The 20,886-nt window shown below is 30.8% G+C and overlaps 1 protein-coding gene across 1 annotated transcript; it reads left to right on the top strand.

Moving 5' to 3' along the window:
• The first annotated feature begins 6,132 nt into the window (after positions 1-6,132).
• LOC148282171 (uncharacterized) lies at positions 6,133-15,512 on the top strand. Its single transcript, XM_088225528.1, has 5 exons — positions 6,133-6,153; positions 9,122-9,230; positions 9,999-10,099; positions 11,813-11,976; positions 14,799-15,512. Exons 1-5 carry the CDS (start codon positions 6,133-6,135, stop codon positions 15,370-15,372), a joined length of 969 nt encoding a protein of 322 aa, XP_088081654.1. The 3' UTR covers positions 15,373-15,512.
• The last annotated feature ends 5,374 nt before the right edge of the window (positions 15,513-20,886 follow it).

Below are 20,886 nucleotides of genomic sequence, written 5' to 3'. Positions count from 1 at the left end.
TATTCTTTTTTCCTGTAATTAGCATAATGGTCTTCCCAAAGTATGAGTAATGTCCAGTTTGATTTTAAGTTTAACCCTTTCAGACCCTAGTTATTATGCATGTTAGTTACGAAAGGAAATATTTTTTTTAGAATCCAGGCGGACAAATAATACAGTTCAGAGTGTAAAATAAAACTAGAACCCTGAACGAATAGGTTCGACGCGATGGTTATTCTCAGATAAAAAAATTAATGAAGATAAGTCTGCCTCTAAGTGTAGAAGTTGGCGCATTTGCCTACCATGCTGAGGTCCTAGGTTAAATTTCGAGAAGATTTGTTTTTCTTTTTTACTATTTAGAGATTTCAAAAAAACTTTGATCAATTTTGTAAAAATCAAAATATTATAAATAGCTTTAATTACATTATCGAAAAAATCAATAAAGGAGTTTTGCGTTGGTTCAGGCATGTAGAGCGAATGAACATTTGAATTATCATAGCAAATTTAATTTTTATATATTATATATAATTAACGTGTCATTAGTTCACATGATTGTTTCTCCAATCAAAATCTTTGAATAAAAATCACAATAAGTTTTACTCAAGTCAAGTGGAAGTTTCATGTTTTTCAAAATGTATTCAATTGAAATTATTCATATTTTCTACTTTTACATGTTTAACTAAACGTAATTATTACATATAAAATTTTATTTTAATTTAACGAATAATCGTGTAATTATTACACAATAATAATTAAATTTAAACAATTTAATAAAGACAACCCATTTTAACAAAGCATATAGTAGATTAATATCAAAACGAAGCATATCGTTTAACATTTGTGCTTCATTTTTTGCTATTTGTAATGAACATTTTAATTTTGAAATATTTCTATTTATTTGAATGTGTAATGTAAGAGTTTAAAAAACATTTTTTTTTTTTTTTTGTTCCTTGACTGGCACCCGAAGCTAGAGGGAGAATCTTACCCTTCAATGTAACTTAAATGATCGAAATACGCTGCAATGCACCGATGCAGTACCTTATGCACTTCAAGATGCGAATAGGAAAACAATAGTATTTTATAAATGAATTTAAGTTTTTCGAATGAAATCTGAGTCTCAAGCTAATATTTGTCAAAGTTCGCGGAACATGTCTTGTATATTAAAAAAAAAAAAATTGTATAAACCACTCATATTACCGTATTATGCGTTTAAGTGCCGGGGTAAATACGTCCTGAGGATGGGGTAGTAACCTTGATACCAGCTGTCGAACACCACGCTGCCCTAGTTCTTGTGTGTTCAATAGACCATTTTGCAAATTTTACAGGAGACATTTTTTGTTTTTTAAATCAAATTAGTAAAATCAGTAAGTGGATATTAATACCTAAAAAATGCTGAAAAAACTATTTAATAACGGTAAAAAGAACAATTCTTAAGATACATAGACGCGAAATAAGAAAATGAACATATTGGCATTCATAATTAGATTTTGCCGAAAATGGTCTATTAAACATACAAGAACTAGAGCAGTGAACTGCAAATTAAAGTGATATAAATTCATTTAAAAAAATGTATGTGTTAAAAGTCATACCACCAAATAAAAATTACTTTTATTTTAAAAACATACGTATAATTTATTTTTGTACGATCAAATGAGTGTAATTTAAGTCAAATAAATTAAAAACTTTCCTTATATATAATTTGAAAGACTATAATAATACTCTTTTTAACTAACAAGCCACATGTCAAACGAAAAACTAACTTTTGTGTGTAACCGACTTCCAACTTAAGCAGAAAAAACGCATTTTAGCTTAACAATAATAATAATAAAAAATCCAGCTTTTTAATTTCAGTAAGTAAATAAATGTTTGATTTGTGGATATTTGAATGTCACCCGGTCTGAACGGGTTAACTGTGTTTTTCCATTAAGATTTCTGGTTTCTTAACAAAATATTAGGGATTTCAATAATAACATTAAATAAGAGCGTACAATATTTTGTCTTAACCATAATTTTCGTTAAGAAATACTAGATTTTTAAGAAATACTAAATTGTTTAATAGTAGGTTTAATGCGATATCTCGGGCAAATATATGGTAAAATTGGGTATGGTAGGTGCATTAATGTTAAGATCCGTGCATTATGTAAGGCATTATCGACATCGAACTTGTAGAGCGAATGGAAAGCAAAAGAACAGCTAATAGGATTTACGATTCGAATTTCGATGCAGATAACAAAGAAGATCGAGAAAGACATGGCATGTCCAAATTTAACAACCACTTGAAGAGGGACATGTCAAAAATAGAGATTATCATCGTGCGTGTATAAAAAGATGTATTAATATAGAGCAAGCAAAGTCTGTAAACCATGACGTAATATAAATATAATAAGGTCTTATTTTATCTTATTTTATTTTATTTTATTAAATTTTATCTCTAATTCTTAATATTTTATATAAATTTATATTTTCGACACTTGACACCCTCATTCCAATATAACACCCACTCACCCACCCTCTCACTCACTTACACTCACACAAACACACTAGTATGTATTGTACGTGTATTAATGGATTTCTGTGGATATCTGTCATTGGTTTTATTCTCTGTATATTTTATTTGTTATATTTTTGTTACATGTATTACTGTTGATATCCCCAATAAATAAAATTAAAAAAAAAAAAAATGACAGAGTGATATGTCGTTCTATTCTCTCTGCCTACCCCTACAGTGTAACGGTGTGATGGTTTGCTTTGGTTTCTTTGCACTTTATATAAAAATCAATAACAACAACAACAACAACAAACCATCACGCCGTTTCCCCGTAGGGGTAGGCAGAGAGGATAGAACGCCATAACACTCTATCTTAGCATACAGACTTTGCTTCGTCTACATTCATACATCTTCTCATGCACGCACGCCGATTATTCCTACTTTTGACATGTCTATCTTCAAGTATTTGATGGACTTGATCGTGCCATGTCTTTCTTGGTCTTCCTCGTTTTCTGCATCCATCAACATTCGCATCGTAGATCCTTTTAGCCGTTCTTTCGCTGTTCATTCGCTCTACATGTCCAAACCAACGCAACACCCCTTTCTTGATTCTGTCGACATATTTAAATACGGATGTTTTAAAATCGGCTGAATGATTTATTTACCACTATGCGTTCATAATGAGATTTTTTAATTATATGTGTTTTGCGCGTAAATAATTAAGGAATAATTTATAATTTAATTGAGTTAGAGGATATCTTACTGTACGTACAAATAAATTATAGCGTGTAAAGTGGCGTCGTAAAATTGCCAATAACAGGCCACAACCACTGTAAATCCGTAGACCTCCGTATTTCTTTCTCAAAAATGTTTTCCATCTTCTTTATAACGAATTTCAATCTTAATTGCTCCCTGAGCAGTAAAATCTTTCTCTGTCCAAAAACATTTAAACATTCTTAAAATATTTTTGAGTCTACCATATCAGTATAAAAAAGGCATTAAAATTGAAAAGCATTTCCAGGCGTTGTCTGGTAGGCGAAATAAATCAGCCGGATGAATCTCACCCTCTCGATCTCAGGTTCAGCTCATTTACTTCACAAAAATCAACAGATGGAGAGTTGAGACAGTGTGGATGTTAAAACATAGAAATAATAACGAATGTTACGCAATGATGAGCCGCTTAAACTAACCAATGACAATTCATTAGCCCTGAAAATGCCCCGAATTCGAATTTTTTTAAATTTCGTTTTACTATAAATTTATTGATTAATGAAAACATTATTTTATTTCCAATCGTTCGTATCTACATTTATCCATGTCCAGGCGGATGAAGATAACAGTTCTCTATGTGGAAATAGAATCAGAAACCTAGACGAGTGTTTTCGACTAATATTATCAGGCTTAAAAGTCTGAAGAAAAAAAAATTGAGCTGAGATGAGTTCGCCTGAAATAGTGTAGTAGTAAGCGCATTCATCTACCGTGCTTGAGGTCCTGGGGGTTAGTGCTATGCAAGCTCCTGACGTCACAGCGACCTGTGAAGATCTACTGTGACGGGGCCCCGACTACAATGGGAAGTAACCGAGTTATCTTCGACTGTCCATAAAGAAAAACCAATATTTGTGTACAAAAATGAGAATACTTGCATGAACATTTAAAGTATCTTTGTCGATAATTTATAGTTGAATATGTTTAGAAGAAAAAAAATTGTATGCATATTCTACTTTTCATACGGAATAATAATTGGATTCCTGGCACGATTGACATTAAATATTGGTTTTAATTGTCGTTCTACAGTACAATGTTTCATTGTCCCTGGACTGGCACCTAAATTGTAATACTGATCACTCTACTCACCCAATGGTGCGTAGGACACTGCATTGGTACACCAAATACAGTGCAACTTAAACTGAAGGTAAAGATACGAAGATAAACGCATCAATTTCTTATTATTTTTACCCTTTTATACGCCTAGTGGTAAATAAGACACCCCATAAGTACGTCGATTGCAACACATATCCCGATAAATTTCTACATAATGCAAAATTAATTTATTCTACCCCTTACGTTTCTGTCCGGGAACTAAAAATCATGAAATCAAATTACAGTTATATTTTTTTTTAAATATATTTTGTTTTATTATTTCACTATCAGAAATATTGTTTAATAATGTGTATGCTTCCACTTTTCATTAATTTGTATCCCAACTCAACATAGGACTCTTGGCCTCAAAGATTTGGAGATACGTTATTATTTTTTGTCATAAATCAATAAATGTGCTTTGTAGTCATACTTTATGGAATATCAAAAAGTTTTGAGTTTGTCAAAATGTTTGTAGACAAGGACTGGATTCAACTTCCTCTCACCCACATAAATAAAGGTTTCAGCTCTTCACAAACATCAACAGATGAAAGAATTAAAGGAATATAGATGTTCAAATATGGGCAGAATGGTGAATGCTACACAGTGTGTAAAGTGGCCACTTAAACCAGCCATTGACAGGTCATAAGCCCTGTAGATGCCTAGACTTGTATATTACCTTTTCTTAAATGTTTTTCATCTCTGTTGAAATATGCTAATATAAACAGCTTCCCAGGGAGTTAAATCCATTCCTTGTGTACAAAAATTTGGACAAGCTCAAAATATTGTTTATAAATCCACCTGGTCCATGAAGAAGTATCGAAATTGAAAAAATAAGATTTTCAGGCGTTGCCTAGTATGTAGGTGAAATAATTCAATTAGATAAATCTCACCCTCGTAAATAAAGGTTTCAGCCTATTAACTTTACAAACATCAACAGAGGAATGATTTGAAGGAATATAGATGTTCAAATGTGAGCTGAATGGTGAATGTTACACAGTGTGTAAAGTGGCCACTTAAACCAGCCATTGACAGGTCATAAGCCTTGTAGATGCCTAGACTTCTATATTGCCTTCTCTTAAATGTTCTTCATCTCTGTTGTAATATGTTACTATATGGAATACGGCAATCTTTTTTTTTACTGTTTGTTTATTTAACTAGACTTTCACCTATTTTTAAAAAAAATATATAATCATTAATCTTAATTTTCTTCAAAAATATTCCCGATCCCTTAATATTTGAATAAATCATAAGAATCAATTTTTTTTTTTTTAAAACGGATTTTCACAAAAAGGAATGCTATTGTATTGCCTAATTTATGCACTCGTTAAATAATATATATTTTGTAACATAATATATTTTGTACGTATTAAAATGTTGTGCGCCCCTGATCTACCCTACAGGGCCGTAATGAGATATGACTCATTACAAATTTTTAGGGGTATAAAAGATGAACAATTGTTAACATTCACCGTCAGTTGCTAAATGACTGTCGGTTGCTCTTGTCAATTCGCTCCGCACTTTTTTCTATTTAAAAAATAATTGTCCGTTTCAAAGTGAATATATTCTACATCTGAAGTGGCCTATTTTAAGGTGTTATTTACAAAACAGATCAGTTTTTTCTAATCGATAACATTTCAAGAAACAAAATTATCGGGTGATATCTATTCTGACTTGATCGACTTGAGTGAATCATTTGATTGATAAGAAATATTAGATAAATTTATCAAATACATATCCGGCATTGTGTTTTGTTGTTCAGTGGAAATAAGTACTTACAAGAGATTGTGAATTGTTTTGTTATTCCGAAAATGGATTCATTCCCTCGATGGGTAAGTCTACAAAATCATTTATATATTTTAATTTTGTTAAACAAAATGTATTTTCTAGCGGTTTTTTTAACCGGCGTATACGTATACTTGTCTATTACAAATATCTAATTTGTTTACAATTTTTTTCTCTGTTATTATTTTTTGTTTCAATACGTACTCAAAATATAGGATTAATAAAATAGATCCGATTTAAACAAAGCTACTGTAGAAACATATAAGTAGATGGGAGATAATTCTAGAGCTGGGTAGACATAAGCTTAAAACGCTTAAAAATAATAGTAAAAATCCAATTGATTCAGCATATCAAACCATATACTTTTGAATCCCTTCGATTAAATTTCACGATTTTCTTCAAGTATACTTCTTCTGGAGAATTTTCTGCGTTTATTAATGTTTATGATATAATAAACAAATATTCTCGAAAACAGTCATTTATTTACAATGTACTATCAATATAGTTCGATTTTTTATTAAATAACCTAGTAATATTTCTTAAGTGTTCAGGACATACTGTTATTTATAAAAATGAAATTTGGTCTCCAGGTGCTCAAAATAGTTCAATCTAAAAATAGATAAATAGTTTCTACATTGTCCTAAACAATTTATCGCACTAGCAAACTGTGTCCCAACAGAAATATTGATTGTTAGTAGATACTGTTCGTGATATTGTGTGAAAACAATTAAATTTAGAAATGAAAAACATTCAATTTCTCCTAGAATTAAACTTATCGGAAACGAATTGTGGCATATATAAATATTTAAATAATATGTATTAATGTGGTATATTTTATAACAGTGTTCGAACGTCAAAACTACCAACTGATTTTATTTTTGTATCAAGTATTTTTGTAACTTTATTTGGTCAGATAGTGATTTATTGCCACTGGCTATCTATTTCAGTCAATCGTATATAATATCTTAATCGTATCCACATGAATAAATACGCGAAATATTTTTTTAAATATAAACACTGGTATCATTGTGTATACATTTTGCAACAAGTAAAAGCAAAACAAACATTGTATTCAACTCCAACAATAACACACGAGAGCTTTTACTTCTATCAACATTATCTTCGGATGATAGATATTTTGAAAATAGCTACGACATACTGCAATTTCACTATGCAAACAGGGATCGAAACCAAACCCATCGTCCATGCGATTGAATTTTATATCTAAACGGCTTATGGAATTCATAAAAATGTAATATTAGTCGCATGGTAAAATACAAAAATAAAATCAAAACCTGCCTACTATTTATGCAATGGGTACAATCATTATCATCGATTAAAGAGTAATTTGCATTGAATTAAATTTTATATATTTACGATCAAATGATTATGGCAAAGTTGTCAACATTTTTAGTTGCTCTCAAATAATCGTGTTACAAATAAAATGGAAGATAATAAAGAAAAAGAATAATGTTTATACATCTAGCGTAAGCCTTCTATACAAATCATCAAACTCAAGTGAAAAGAACAACGGAAGCAGTTAAATTAAATTAACAGACAAAATAATACAAAAAAACCCTTTGCTTTTAAAACGACTAACTAGTATATAATAGGAGAGGATTTAGAAGAAGATTTTTTTTCTGTACTTTTAGATGAGGTAGTTCAGTGGTTTTTACAAAAAATATTAACTACCAAACTAAGCCTGAAAATTTTGTTTATAGACCACCAAACTAAGCCTGAAAATTTTGTTTATAGACCACCAAACTAAGCCTTAAAAATATTTTTATGTATCAGCACTATGATTTTGAAAGGTTTTCGATCTTAAAAATAAGTACACCTGTGACGTATCAAGTCATTTTTCTTGATTATTGGCTTTCCGGTAACCGGAAATGTATCATTCGTTTCTATCATTTGTTGGTTTCGGAGAACTAGTGACGAGATTCAAAATAGTTCATTTTTATCAAAATTATTTTACACCAGGATTACCTTACAATTAAATGCTCTAATTTTTACCGCGCGTAAGAAAACATTTTTTGTATCTAATTTCCCGTTGCACTGCACTTTGACAATTATAAATATTATTGTAAAATCAGAAAGATTGGTAGCATTTATATAAACTCATTCATTCATAGGAACCCTGAACTCGTTTTTTTACTCAACGGCTACTCATCGAAGTGAAGCCTACTACGCTTGAGATTCCGGGTTGGATTCCCGGGAAAGTAGAAATTCAAATTTGGTTTTGAAAGTGGTTTTCTACTGCAATATTTCACTGTCCCTAAACCGAGATCTAAAGCGTAAGACTGATCACTTTCCTTTCTCAGGACACATGAGATACATAGTATGTACTTTTCAATTAAGTTCCATATTCACCATCAAGTGCGATTAATAGATAGATGATAATTGTTATGACAATCAAAAAAATAAGGGATCATTTATAGAATTCGTAAAACAACAAAAAATAGCTCTTTATAGTATTTCTTCTTCATTTATATTCTCTTGTGATTATTTATTATTGCACTGCTATTAAAACCACAATTATTTTCCATTCAATGTTATTATTAAATATTTTTTAATAATCAACTTACATTTATTTAAAATAGGTAACATCAAAACACGATGTTTCAAGACCAGACCACGAAACCTCAGAAGAACATTCTTCATGATAAACTTTTTTTGGTTATGGATATTTTTATAATTTAAAAATGTAAATAAACGGACTAGCACAATGAGCAAACAAGGGAAACAGCTGGGTAGGGGAGAGGTAGGGGTTTGTGGAAGGGATGCTTATCCAAGAAAATTTATTCCATTTTCAAATTATAAAAAAAATACGTAAATTTATTTTTTTAAGTTTGTAATGGGGAAAATTGCTTCGTAATTTTGCGGTCTGGTACTAAAACACATGTATAAGTAATTATCTCACTATAATCATTTCTAAAGTAAACATGTAAGAAATTTTTTAGATATATAGTTTTTTTACAATCGACTCCTTTTTCTGATAACTTTGTTTTTTTACAGCTCCTAGACCTGTTTCAAGATACCCCTGACGAGATACGGGACAATGAGAGAGAAATAAAGGCCGAAGAGAATCTTCGTCCTGTACGCGTTGTTATATCAGATACTGACGGTATAAACAATTTATTATTGAACGTATGATTAATTGTTTTATGAGCAGCCAAAATATTATACTATATCTACTCGAAACAGGCATACGGTGACGTTTTTGATTAGGGAAGCAGTACTAGGTAGATTAGTAAAATATGAACCTACTACCGACACAGTAATTCGAGTTTAAAATAAACTAAAAAGCAATTTTATGCCATAATTTAAGAATAAAATAGTTATACATCAAAGTTTAATGTTATAATACAATCGTAAAAACGTCAGTGCTAAATTTGTTGTAAAGCAGTCACAATGTATGAAATGTAAACTTGGATCGATTTGTTAAAACTGCTTCCAAAAAGCTTCTAAATATCTCAATATTCGCATGTGCGGACTTGAGAAATCAGTACTGAGCGCCCGCTTCAAAGGAGTTATGCAGTTTCTTATTTCACAATAAGTCGAAGCGGAGTGATTTTTACTTTAGTTCAAGCACTGGTTGGATGGACGATTTTTTTTTCAACTTAAAGTAATCGATGAATGAGCATCAAACCCATCTCAGATAGCTACTACAAACGAATTAAATTTGTTGTACTTAGAAGATTAGTTATAAAAGATGGCTCATTGTACTATAGGTACTAAAAAATTAGCTTCTAATTTTTATTTTTTTGGGGAAGCATTGGATCTAATTAACTTTTTGGCACTTGCCCTCCTTTTTGTATCTTTCCAGTGTTTTGATATAACTAGTCTATTGAATAAATAAATACATTTCTAAAAACCCACTTATTTTTTTCAGGTGATAAAGGTGGAGACAAGGCACACAAGTGTACCTGCAAAAACTGCGCTGAAATTATTTCTCGAGTATCTGAGTGTCTTCTGTGTTGCAACCCTCTCCAGGTAAGCTCAAAACAAAATTCAAATAAATAAATAAAGGAAAATAATACCCGAGTTGTATTTTACGCAAAAAAGAAACCGCTACCTCAGTCATAAAAATAGCCATGATGGCTACATTACAAAACCGACATTGTGTATATAATGGTTTATAAATACGAATAATAAGTTATTGTGTAACGTATTTGGAGTTCATTAATAGTAATAGGGGATTAGCTGGACTCATTCGTTTGTAGAATCGTATTTGGCTTCCCTAAATTTGTGATTGACAATATTTTTTAACCACCCATGAAAATTATTTATCATCCATTTCTTTCAAAATACGTATTTGAGAAATATATCAAATAATGTGCTAATGTTTAAAATAAAGTAAATTAATCTCAGCTTAGTTAAACTTTATCTTTTGTTATAAATGCATTCTATCCACAAAACATAAAGAGCAAATTGGATTACAAATAATAGATCACGAAATAAAATTTAAATGTGACAGTAGAGTAGTATGTCAATATTTGTCAGCGTTGCTGTAAAACGTTTGTTGCGTTTTTATAAACCAGTTTTTAAATAACAGCAATTTAATAAAGCAACCAAGATCACCCCTCAACTATTGTTGTGTGTTGACAAAATGTTTAACAAGATTCTTCCAGTACAAGGCCCTTCCATAAAATATTCAGGTAATGACAATTTAACTGAATAAAAATAAAAATGTTGATAGCACTTAAATAACAAGTGTATGAAGAAAAATTCATGACAGGAAAAAAGGCGACATTGAATACTTTTAATATTTTCTGAGTTGTTTCACCGCATACTGTTTCTTCTTTTTGCGCTTCGGGCACATCACGGCAATGTAACCCAAAGAAAAGCAATGAAAATAATCAGTATTTGAGCTTATTTCAAATATGTAATAGATTCTTTTGTAGTCCTTTTCCACACCCTATGATGTATAGCGCACTGTATTGGTGCATAGGACACTGCATCGGTACACCAAATCTTAATCAGTTTTGTTACATGAAGGTAATATCAGTCTTACGCTTCGGGTACAAGTCCATGGACTAAGCAATGTTCTAGTGTGAAAACATCCTTATAAATATATTTTTCATGAAACCATGTCGGGAATCGAGCCCGAGACCTCTTGCATGGTAGACAAACGCGCTGACCATTACACCACGAAACCGACATACAAAAAAAGCGTACCCGTGAAAAACTACTCAGCATAATTCCACTTGTAAAAAATAAAATATAACATATAAAAAACATAATACAGAAAAGAATTTATTTATTAACATACATTCTATATCTATATTCGTCCCAACTCTATGGTATTAAATATCCTGTGTTGAGATGGGACGAATATATGAAGAGAAAAAAAATTGACTGACTTAAAAAAACATTTGTTGCACACGGAGCGACCCCAGATCAGCCTTTCTTCCTTTCTCCTTTCAAATAAAAAATATTATATTAAATAATATGAATGTATACAAAAACAATAAGCATGTAAAACCTTTTTAAATGGGTACAGTTAGATGAAATAATTATTATTATTTGCATCAAGGTTCAAGAATTGAAGAAATATATATTAATTTCCGAATAAGCCTCCAAAATTAATGTTTTACATCTATTTTGACCTGAGAGTAGCTATCGTTCCGAAAACCGTTCTAATTTTATTTTTTTATTCTGTATGCGTCTGAATGCAGAATTTATTTGTTTTTATTTTCTTTCTAGAATTCCGGGGTGTGTGCGTGCGCACGCTGCGGTTCTCTGTGGTGTGGCTCGTGCGCGCGCAAAATTGTATGCTGCCCTTACTGTCGCGCTCCGCCCCCGACCGCCCCTTGCGCCGCCATTGCTAAGCTTATCAGGGACCTCACGTTACCTTGCCGAAATCAGAGGTAAGAATTATTTAACCGTCGCCTGCTTTGTCATAAGAAAGAAAGACGTAAATGTCAAATTCTGAAAACGGAGAAAGTTTTTTTCGGAACGCAACCGACTAAGATACCCTATTCATCAACACCATCGTTCCCTTTCCACACCTAATGGTGCATAGAATACTGCTTTGGTACATTTGTAGCGTATCTTTTTTTACATGAGGGTAAGACGAAGTATATATAATAAGAAGGTATGCTAGTGTAAAACAGCCTTGAAACACATGTTTCATGTCCACCGTGTCAGGAATCGAATCCGAAACCTGGCATGGCAGGCGAAAGCGCTGACCAATACACCACGAGGCCGACAAAATACTTTTGGAAATCACCGGTTGAAAAAATCCCATTTGATTTTCTCACCAGGAATCGAGCCCGGACCCCTTTTGCGTAAAGCGAGCGTCTTAACTATTACACCACGGATCGTGGTCATTAAAGTAATTTTATTCTACTGAACCGTTAATATAAGTTAAATGGAAAAAATAAATGTCTTTACCGCCGTACATGAAACTTGCGTACAATGTACAAAGTACGATGAAATTTAGTTCTGCGTATAATTAGACTTGAAAAATACACACAAGTGCTGAAAATTTAAAAATTTGTCCGGCGAAGTACCTCTGAAATGTATGAAAAAAAAAAAAAATATGAATTACTTACGTCACAAGTTCTTCTGATTAAACCAATGATAAAAGGTTTTGATAGATTTCTTGTTTCCGGGAAGATAACACCGACTAGAACTAGTGACGTCACTGGCGGAGTCATACAAAACTTTAATAAATCTTAGCGCTAATAATACGGTACATAAAAATGTTTTTGTTTTATATATGTATTACTGTTAAAATAAAAAACCACTGAACATCCTCGGTGAAGCGTATCTTGTTCGTATACATGAAGGCAAGTTGCTTTACGCCAGCCCAGAGACTATTAAATATTACAGTGTAAAACCATTTATCAAATGAATTACACTTGAATCGAACTCAATTCCGTTTTCAGGATTTTTGCCTTAATTAATTAGCCTAGATATAGGTCTTTATCTAGGCTAGTAAAATAATTATGACTTACAAGATCCATCAGGCAGGAGAGGGTTAAAACTATGTTTTTTTTACCATTTAAATTTAAAACAATGCTGATGTGTCATATTTATATATTTTGATTTGTCTCAATGAATGATTTTACAATATAAAAAATAAATCTCGATCGTTGTAAAACTGAGAATGGCCGTTTTCGAAAAATCCATTATTTAAAGCTATATTTTTAGCATTTTGATTTTTTTCATAATTATACTTCACGCAAAAATTTTAATTGACAATATTTTATCGGAGGTGCGGTATATCAAAAAGTTAACAACATAGGCACAATTAATTTGCCTTTCCCATACATATATTTTTTTTAAATTGACTTGTGGATTGTCCATTCTTAAATGTTCAGTTGTGACAATAAAGTAGCTAAGTACGTATTGATTAGATTTTGTCATGTCACGTCTTTATCACCTTTCCTCATACTGCGTCCTTCATCATGTTTGCATCATATGTATTTTAAGTCGCAGTTGTTTCGCAGTTCATTCGCTCTACATGTTCAATAATCGATTAATACACTAAAAGTGTAAGATTTACAAAAATAGCGACATTCTTTTAAAATGCATCAGACAATGTTATTGATTAACATCAAATTATTTCGTGATAAATAATCATTCCATTTTTAAGAAATCTTCGATTGGCATCTGAAGATTGCACATCATTTATGTGCATGCATGTATAATCTTGGCATATTTGATGATTAATCGAAAGAACTAGATACTTACATATTTTAGGAACGGATGATTCTTAAACATAAGGCTTTGCGTCATTTAATATAAAAAAATACAAATGCAAAAGTTAGAAATACCTAAAAGTTGCTAGCTTAATTAAAAACCAAATCAAATAATTGTTTCGTTTAATTCTAAAAGGACAAAAATGTTTTATACTACAACCCAGTTTGTCCATTTAAGAAAATATTCGTTTTTTTTTATATAACCGGCCAGGCAGAATTGGAAAAAAATAAAAGTTGAAGTTTTTACCTTTTGTAATATTATTTGACTAACTGAACAAAATATTATTAGAAAAACTCGCTAAAAACGTTAGCGTCACGTAATAACACGTAATTTAATAATTAATTGTTTGATATAAAAAAAACCTCGGATCTGTAACCTGGATTAAAAATCAATTAAATCGAAGAATAAATGCATGGCTGTCTTTTTTTTCAATTTCACGAAATAACTTTTTAAATTCGTTTATTTATGTATCTACTTTGGTATCGAATTAAATGTCAAGATCACATCAAAACACGGCTGGCGATTAAATAAAGGCTAAATTCGCTTTTGGCAAGAGTTACAACATAATTTTAGAAGACTCAAGGTAAAACGCGCTCTGACTTTTCTTCATTAACACGTAATAGATCGTAAAATCTGGCTGGCGGTTAAATATTTAGCGTTGAGCATGAGTTGAGTGTCATAATTTTAGAAGCTCAGATATATCATGGTCAGGCTGTTTTTCATAAACACGTATTTCTTATTATTAACATCTTTAAAAAATAGTTTAATATATCCGGCAAAATACGTTTGATGTACAAGTTTATATTTTTGCATATTTTCGAGATCAATAGACCTTTTCGCGTAAAGCACGTTTTATAACAATGTTTTTTTGCCCATTTTAATTGATCCAATATTATTATACGGTGCGTTTTTATTATTTTTCATCTGTGAATATAGTTTAAAGGTTATTATTATATATTAATTGACAATGTTTTCTTCTCAGGTGGGGGTGTCCAGCACAAGTGAATTACGAAACTCGTATAGCCCACGAGTCTTCGTGCACTTTCGGCATGATACTGTGCCCCCTTGACAAGATCTGCACGCACAGCCTCACTTATCTGCAACTTCGCAGCCACATGGCCATCTACCATGGCATCACTACCATGGAGTCCAACAGAGGATACATCGTTGTAGAGAATTTCATCAACAAGATGAAAAAGGCAATCATGACGAGATATAAATATAAGGTCTGTTTGATCACGAACGGGTGCATTTTCATCATCAAGCTTAGCATGTTTAATTTTTCTTTAACTTGCTCCATAATCATTAGGTCTTTATGCAACGATGTGCCTTATTTGCCTGTAACACAAAAAGAGGAATTCAACGCTGTTGTTATTTTTGAAAGCGATAATATGTACAAACATGTCACGATACCTATTAATGAAAAAAAGTACGTAACACAAGAATTGATACGTAAGACTGATTCGTTCTATAAATCATGGCCGGGTCAAGATATTAGTATAACGGTTCAAATTTGTCATTTGGCCAGTGACAAACCGGTAGTATTTTTTGTTTAAGCTTTTGTTTAAGCCACTCTCATCTTAATTTACTTCTTGCTTCTCGAATTTTTTTATTTTTCAACTTGTGTAATTAGTGTACTTAGTTAATAAGCATAATCTCATTTTGATTTATTTTAACAATATTTTTTTGCATTGCGAAGGCCCGCGTTTTTTAATAATCATACACAAAATAAAAAGTTCACTCAGTTTTTGTGAGACAAATATTTATTGGCTTACTAAAACCTTATTTTTGAAAAAAAAAATTCATCTTATCGAAAAGAATATTATTCCATTAAAAGCGAAAAAAATTGCTATGAAAAGCTCTAAAAATTCGTATGTGGCGAATTTTTCGTAGAACTTTCCATAAAACGGGTTAACGTACAATTTTGTTGGTGTTTCTTATTTTTCGCCTTTTGAAAATGATAGAAAAACACAATAAAAATAATATATAAACATTACGATAAAATTAAGTAAGTTGTTTAATTTATTATAGTTATTCTACTTGAAAAAAATATCTTCAGCCAAAAATAAAATAAACTATAAATGTAAATTTATTCAAGACTGATGTTTAATCAACGTATAATTTTAGTTTTCATTAGGTTATTTGCATTTTTGTCATGTTCATATTCCTTCTAAATCTCATTAAGATATTGTAAATTAATACTCTTCATTAAGTTTCACAAGGTTCTATTTTTAAAAACCCTGAAAAAAGCTGCCATTTAAAAAACTTTCATCATTAGTTAAATGCATCGTGGATTATGAAAAATTTATTGGTCAATCTCAATGTGATAGATAGAAAAATTAAAATTAAAAATGGTTCTATAAAAATCTCAAAAAATCGTTTACATGTTAGATATTTTTAGTATTTCCATTTACCTTTTGAAACTGATATTATAAAAACACGAAATATTCTAATAAGTCGTTAATTATTATAATTCTACTTCTAAGCATTAACTTTGTGACTTTATTGACGAATAGTGTTTTGCATAAATTCATAATACCATTTTATTTTTGGGTTTTTTTAATTTGCATGTTTATATTTTAATTATGTACTTAATCTTAATAGGGTATTATCTATTATTTTTTATAAGAGAATACTCTTTAATTTTGTCTTGCCTGTTTTGTCTTTAAAACTTGATTTTTATAGTTTGTAAATTTTACTTGCTAAAAAACCATATATATATCGGAAATACGCTTTTTTTATCATACTGTGGCAATAAACCCGCCTCTCGCTCACATACGCCTTATTTTGCCTACAAGCTGTATGACGTCACCGCATTCAGTATTTTAGCAAGCATTACCATGATCATTACCTTCATTTAATAATTAATCCATTTGAAATTATACTTTAGTCTCGTAGTAAAGATTTTTGTTTTTATTAGAAAAAAGTTATAATACCCTATCATTACATGTGTAATAAACTCTACTATAATTTTGTACTCATTTGTCTCTTTTACTTATCTTAATAAAAATACATAAAAATAAAAATACATGTTTCAATTTATTTAAATCACCTATTTAATTGGAAAATTTATTGGTATCTGCATACGTAACTCAAAAAAGACACTGTTATTATTGTTACTGAGGTGCGATTTGATCTTTGTAAATTATTGAAAATATTGGTTGATGGATGTCACATAAGGGATCACTTAAACTAGCCAATAAAAGATATTAATGCACACATACATTTATTATGCGTGTATAAATGTGTGTACATTTACAACAGAAAAAATAGTTGGAAGTCTGGGCGTATTTAAAGCTTACGCTCTATTGGCTCAATTTTATTATTCTGTCAACGCTGTACTCAAATAGCGAGGTATGAAGCTTCATATGCCAGTCCTGGAAAAATGGACAACATTGTAGAAGCACCATTAAAACTAGTATTCAGTGTCTATCCTGTTATGGACCGAACCTAGGGCCCCAAAATGGTAGGCAAACAAGGAGGTGCGTCCAATATACTTCTTTTTTCAGAATTTATATTCAGGATGACAGCAGTCATCTAATTGAAAATATTTCTTTTAAATTTATTTCAACAGAAAGGGAAAACATTTTTGAGAAGGGAATATGGAAGTCTAGGCATTTACGGGGCTTATCATTGGCTGGTTTAAGTGGCCACTTTACACACTGTGTAACATTCACAATACTGCCTATGTTTGAACATCCACATTTCCATCCGTTGACTTTTGTGAAGTAAAAGAGCTGAAACTTTTATCACGTGGGTGAGATTCATCCGGCTGAACCAAATCACTTACTAGGCAACCAAATCACCTACTTCTTGTTTTACCAGGTAGCAATTCAACAATGTTTGAGTATGCCCAAATGCTTGCAGACTGGCTGGATTTCCTCCCTAGGGAGTTGTTCGTATTTTGACTTATTTTAACAGAGAGGGAAAACATTTTTGAGGAGGAAATATGGAAGTCTAGACATTTACATTACCTGTCATTGGCTGTTTTAAGTGGCCATTTTACACACTGTGTAACATTCCCCATTCTGCCTATGTTTGAACATCCACATTTTCCTAACTCTTCCATCTGTTGACTTTTTCTTCTCTGTTTAAATTAATTTAAACATGAACTGCCTAGGGAGGAAATCCAGCCAGTCTGCAAGCTATTGGACATACTCGAACATTATTGAAAATACCTCTCATTCGTTCTGATTCTGATACACTCATGATTATGTTAAGCACACACAAACCGATAGTTTTAATTAAAAAAATTCACGCGTTAAGAATCAAATAGCACCAGTCTTATTCTGTCACAATTTCGTTTCGTAAGATCGTTCGTTCGTCATACTCGACTCAATCAAAATTGTACTTCGTTCTCATTCCCACTAGTGCTATACGAATAAATTTACGAAAGGGATTTGTTACAGAATAAGGCCATAGATTTCAAAGTCTGTGAACCAAAACAGATAATAAATGAACAAATTTCTACTAAAGAGGATCAAAACTAAGTACATGTGATACAATATTTTGTTTTATTAATATTTGAAGCAGCAAGGCTGTAGACTTATAAAAAGTAAGAAAATCATGCGATTTAGAACGCTGTTTTTTTTTTCAAAATCGCGAAACTAAAAAAATCATGCATTAAAAAATACACACTTTAAAATTAAAAAATTTTTTCAAAATGCATTTCTGATAAAAAATGCACTTATTTAAGTTTTATCTAAACATAGTTAATTCCTTTTTGAGCGATAGATTACGCTTCTTAAAATTTAACCAAACTTTTGTACAAAACATTTTCAGGCTTAGTATTGAAGTAAAATGTGTTCAAATAATTTAAAGATAATTTCAAAATCACCATCAGTCCATTTCCGCACCTAATGGTGCAAAAAGCACTATATTGGTAAATCAATCGCAGAATATCTTGGTTTTTTTGTTACATGAAGGTAAGATAATAAGTCTTGCGCTTCAGGTACCAATTCAAGGACTATGAAATATTCTATTGTGAAAAACCCTTTTTAATAAATATTTCACATCAACCATGTCGGGGATCGAACCCGAGACCTCTTGAATGGTAGGCAAACGCACTGACCATTACATTACAAAGCCGAGAAATAGAATAGACAGTAAATAGAATTTTAAAACTGTGGCAACAAAATTTGAATTTTTTGTTTTTGTAATGAAATAAAAGTATTTTTAATGAAATGAAATTTGTGTTTTTTTTTTTATTCTACCTGAAATGCACTCAATAATCTTTAAAAGAGTAAAGCAGTTAAAATATTCTAGTTCATGCCCTTTTTTATGGAATCATATATTTGTATTTGATTTGAATATTACAAGATTGTAAGTTTTCAATTACTTTGGTATATTTTTAGCCAAATATAAATGCTCATATCAGCCGTCGAATGGTGCTCAAATTTTGTTAAAAATAAACTGTAGAAATAAAATATTTACAACCAAAACATTTAAATATTTTATTTAAATTAGATAAGTTCGTAAATAATAATTTTAAGTGAAATATTTTAACTTTTTTTTATACTATAGATAAATAAGAAATAGATAAAAATGATAAAGACATAAAATAAATTATCAAGCTAAGCTAAAAAAATAAATTTTATGAAATATTTAAAATCTGCGCCCCGTAGCGTAAAAATACACTAAATATTGAAAAAATGTCTGTCGGCAATTAAAAATATATTAAAACACTGTAATTTGTTGGTTTATTCTAAAGAACTTGTAAAGTGATTGAAAGTACTCGTAGTTCGTTTTTATTTAAATCATCAGAATTCCAATTTATTAATAAAAAAAAAATCATACATTGAAGAAAAACTTCGCCGTACAGTTAATGCCCCATTTTTTACCGCGGGTAAGAATTTTTTTTTTCACTTCCCCATTCGATACTCAAGAACTTCCTTATTCGATATTTGTGATATGTTCAAACTCTGTAAAGTAGGTGAAATAATTTGGATACATCCACATTAGTAAATTTTTTAACTATTTTACTCCACAAAACACACAGATAAATTAATCGAATAAATATAGATGTTACCATTAAATCGGTCAATGACAGGTCATTTGCCCTGTAAATGCCTCGTCTTTGATATTTCGTGTTGCTAAGCATCTTTTTTGATAATTTAAAGAAATTAATCATAAAACCCATGTAAAATTTTCTTGAGTCGTGTACAATAAATTATTTAATTAAGTTATTACATTTTCCTTATAAAAGAACTGTTTGAGTGTTTAATTATTTTTTGTTGACTCAACCCTCCAGGCGAAAATGTATATTTGCGTAGGGAAATTTAATAATTGAAAAAAATAATGAAACTTTACACTTAAATCGGAATAGGTTATATTTTGAAGAGTCTAGAGATATTTCTCGCAAAACGGTTTCCGCGGGATGAGCATTACCAATAGTGTTGTCCGTCATTAATTATCAACCTACATGCGGTTATAAACTAAAATCGGTTAGTGACGGTAATATTCTTGAAAAAAAATTCAAATGATTTGTTTTCTTAGTATGTGTCCTGTATTCATGCTGAGTATATTTACTGTCAACCTATGTATAAGAAAAAAACTTAATTAAAATATATCAAATTAACTGCCCTACCAGATTTACAAGGACGACTTTTTTTACCATCCTTTACGATCCAATAACTTTTTTTTTAAAGGAATAACCCGCTTAGCTTCTATTTAGAGGGTCGTCAGCAGGTGGGATAGAGGGGGTAATGAAAAATACACCACAACACTCAACACAACACACAAGAACAATTGAAAACAAATCTTTCTTAGATTTTTTTCTTGCAACTGGTGAAAATCGAACATCAATCAATTTCACAGTTGGCTGTCTAACCAAATACGCCATGGCGCCTGTCTCAAAACTTGCTCAAAACTCTTTCATTAGTTATAATTGCACAAAATATAAAGAGATATATTCAATTCTGAATTTTCAAATTTTAAAAATGAATTATTAGAACTACTCTAATTAAAAAAGTATCACTATTGTGTTATTGTCTTGTCTTCTTTCTTTATAGATATTTTTATAGGTAACTCCTCAATAGAATCCCTTCTTCTCCTATTTTATTCTAATCCCA

The sequence above is a fragment of the Micrasema longulum genome, unplaced genomic scaffold, assembly GCF_059751315.1.
Source record: "Micrasema longulum isolate JH-2025_06_02 unplaced genomic scaffold, ASM5975131v1 h1tg000368l, whole genome shotgun sequence".
NCBI classification, from domain to species: domain Eukaryota; kingdom Metazoa; phylum Arthropoda; class Insecta; order Trichoptera; family Brachycentridae; genus Micrasema; species Micrasema longulum.
Note: the sequence above shows the minus strand (reverse complement) of the source record. Positions and strands in the feature narration are given on the sequence as shown.

Coding starts and splice junctions, on each gene's coding strand:
- LOC148282171 (XM_088225528.1), top strand. CDS start 6,133: ATGGATTCATTCCCTCGATGG. Junction 9,231..9,998: donor TGTTATATCAGATACTGACG/GTATAAACAATT, acceptor TATTTTTTTCAG/GTGATAAAGGTGGAGACAAG. Junction 11,977..14,798: donor TTACCTTGCCGAAATCAGAG/GTAAGAATTATT, acceptor TTTTCTTCTCAG/GTGGGGGTGTCCAGCACAAG.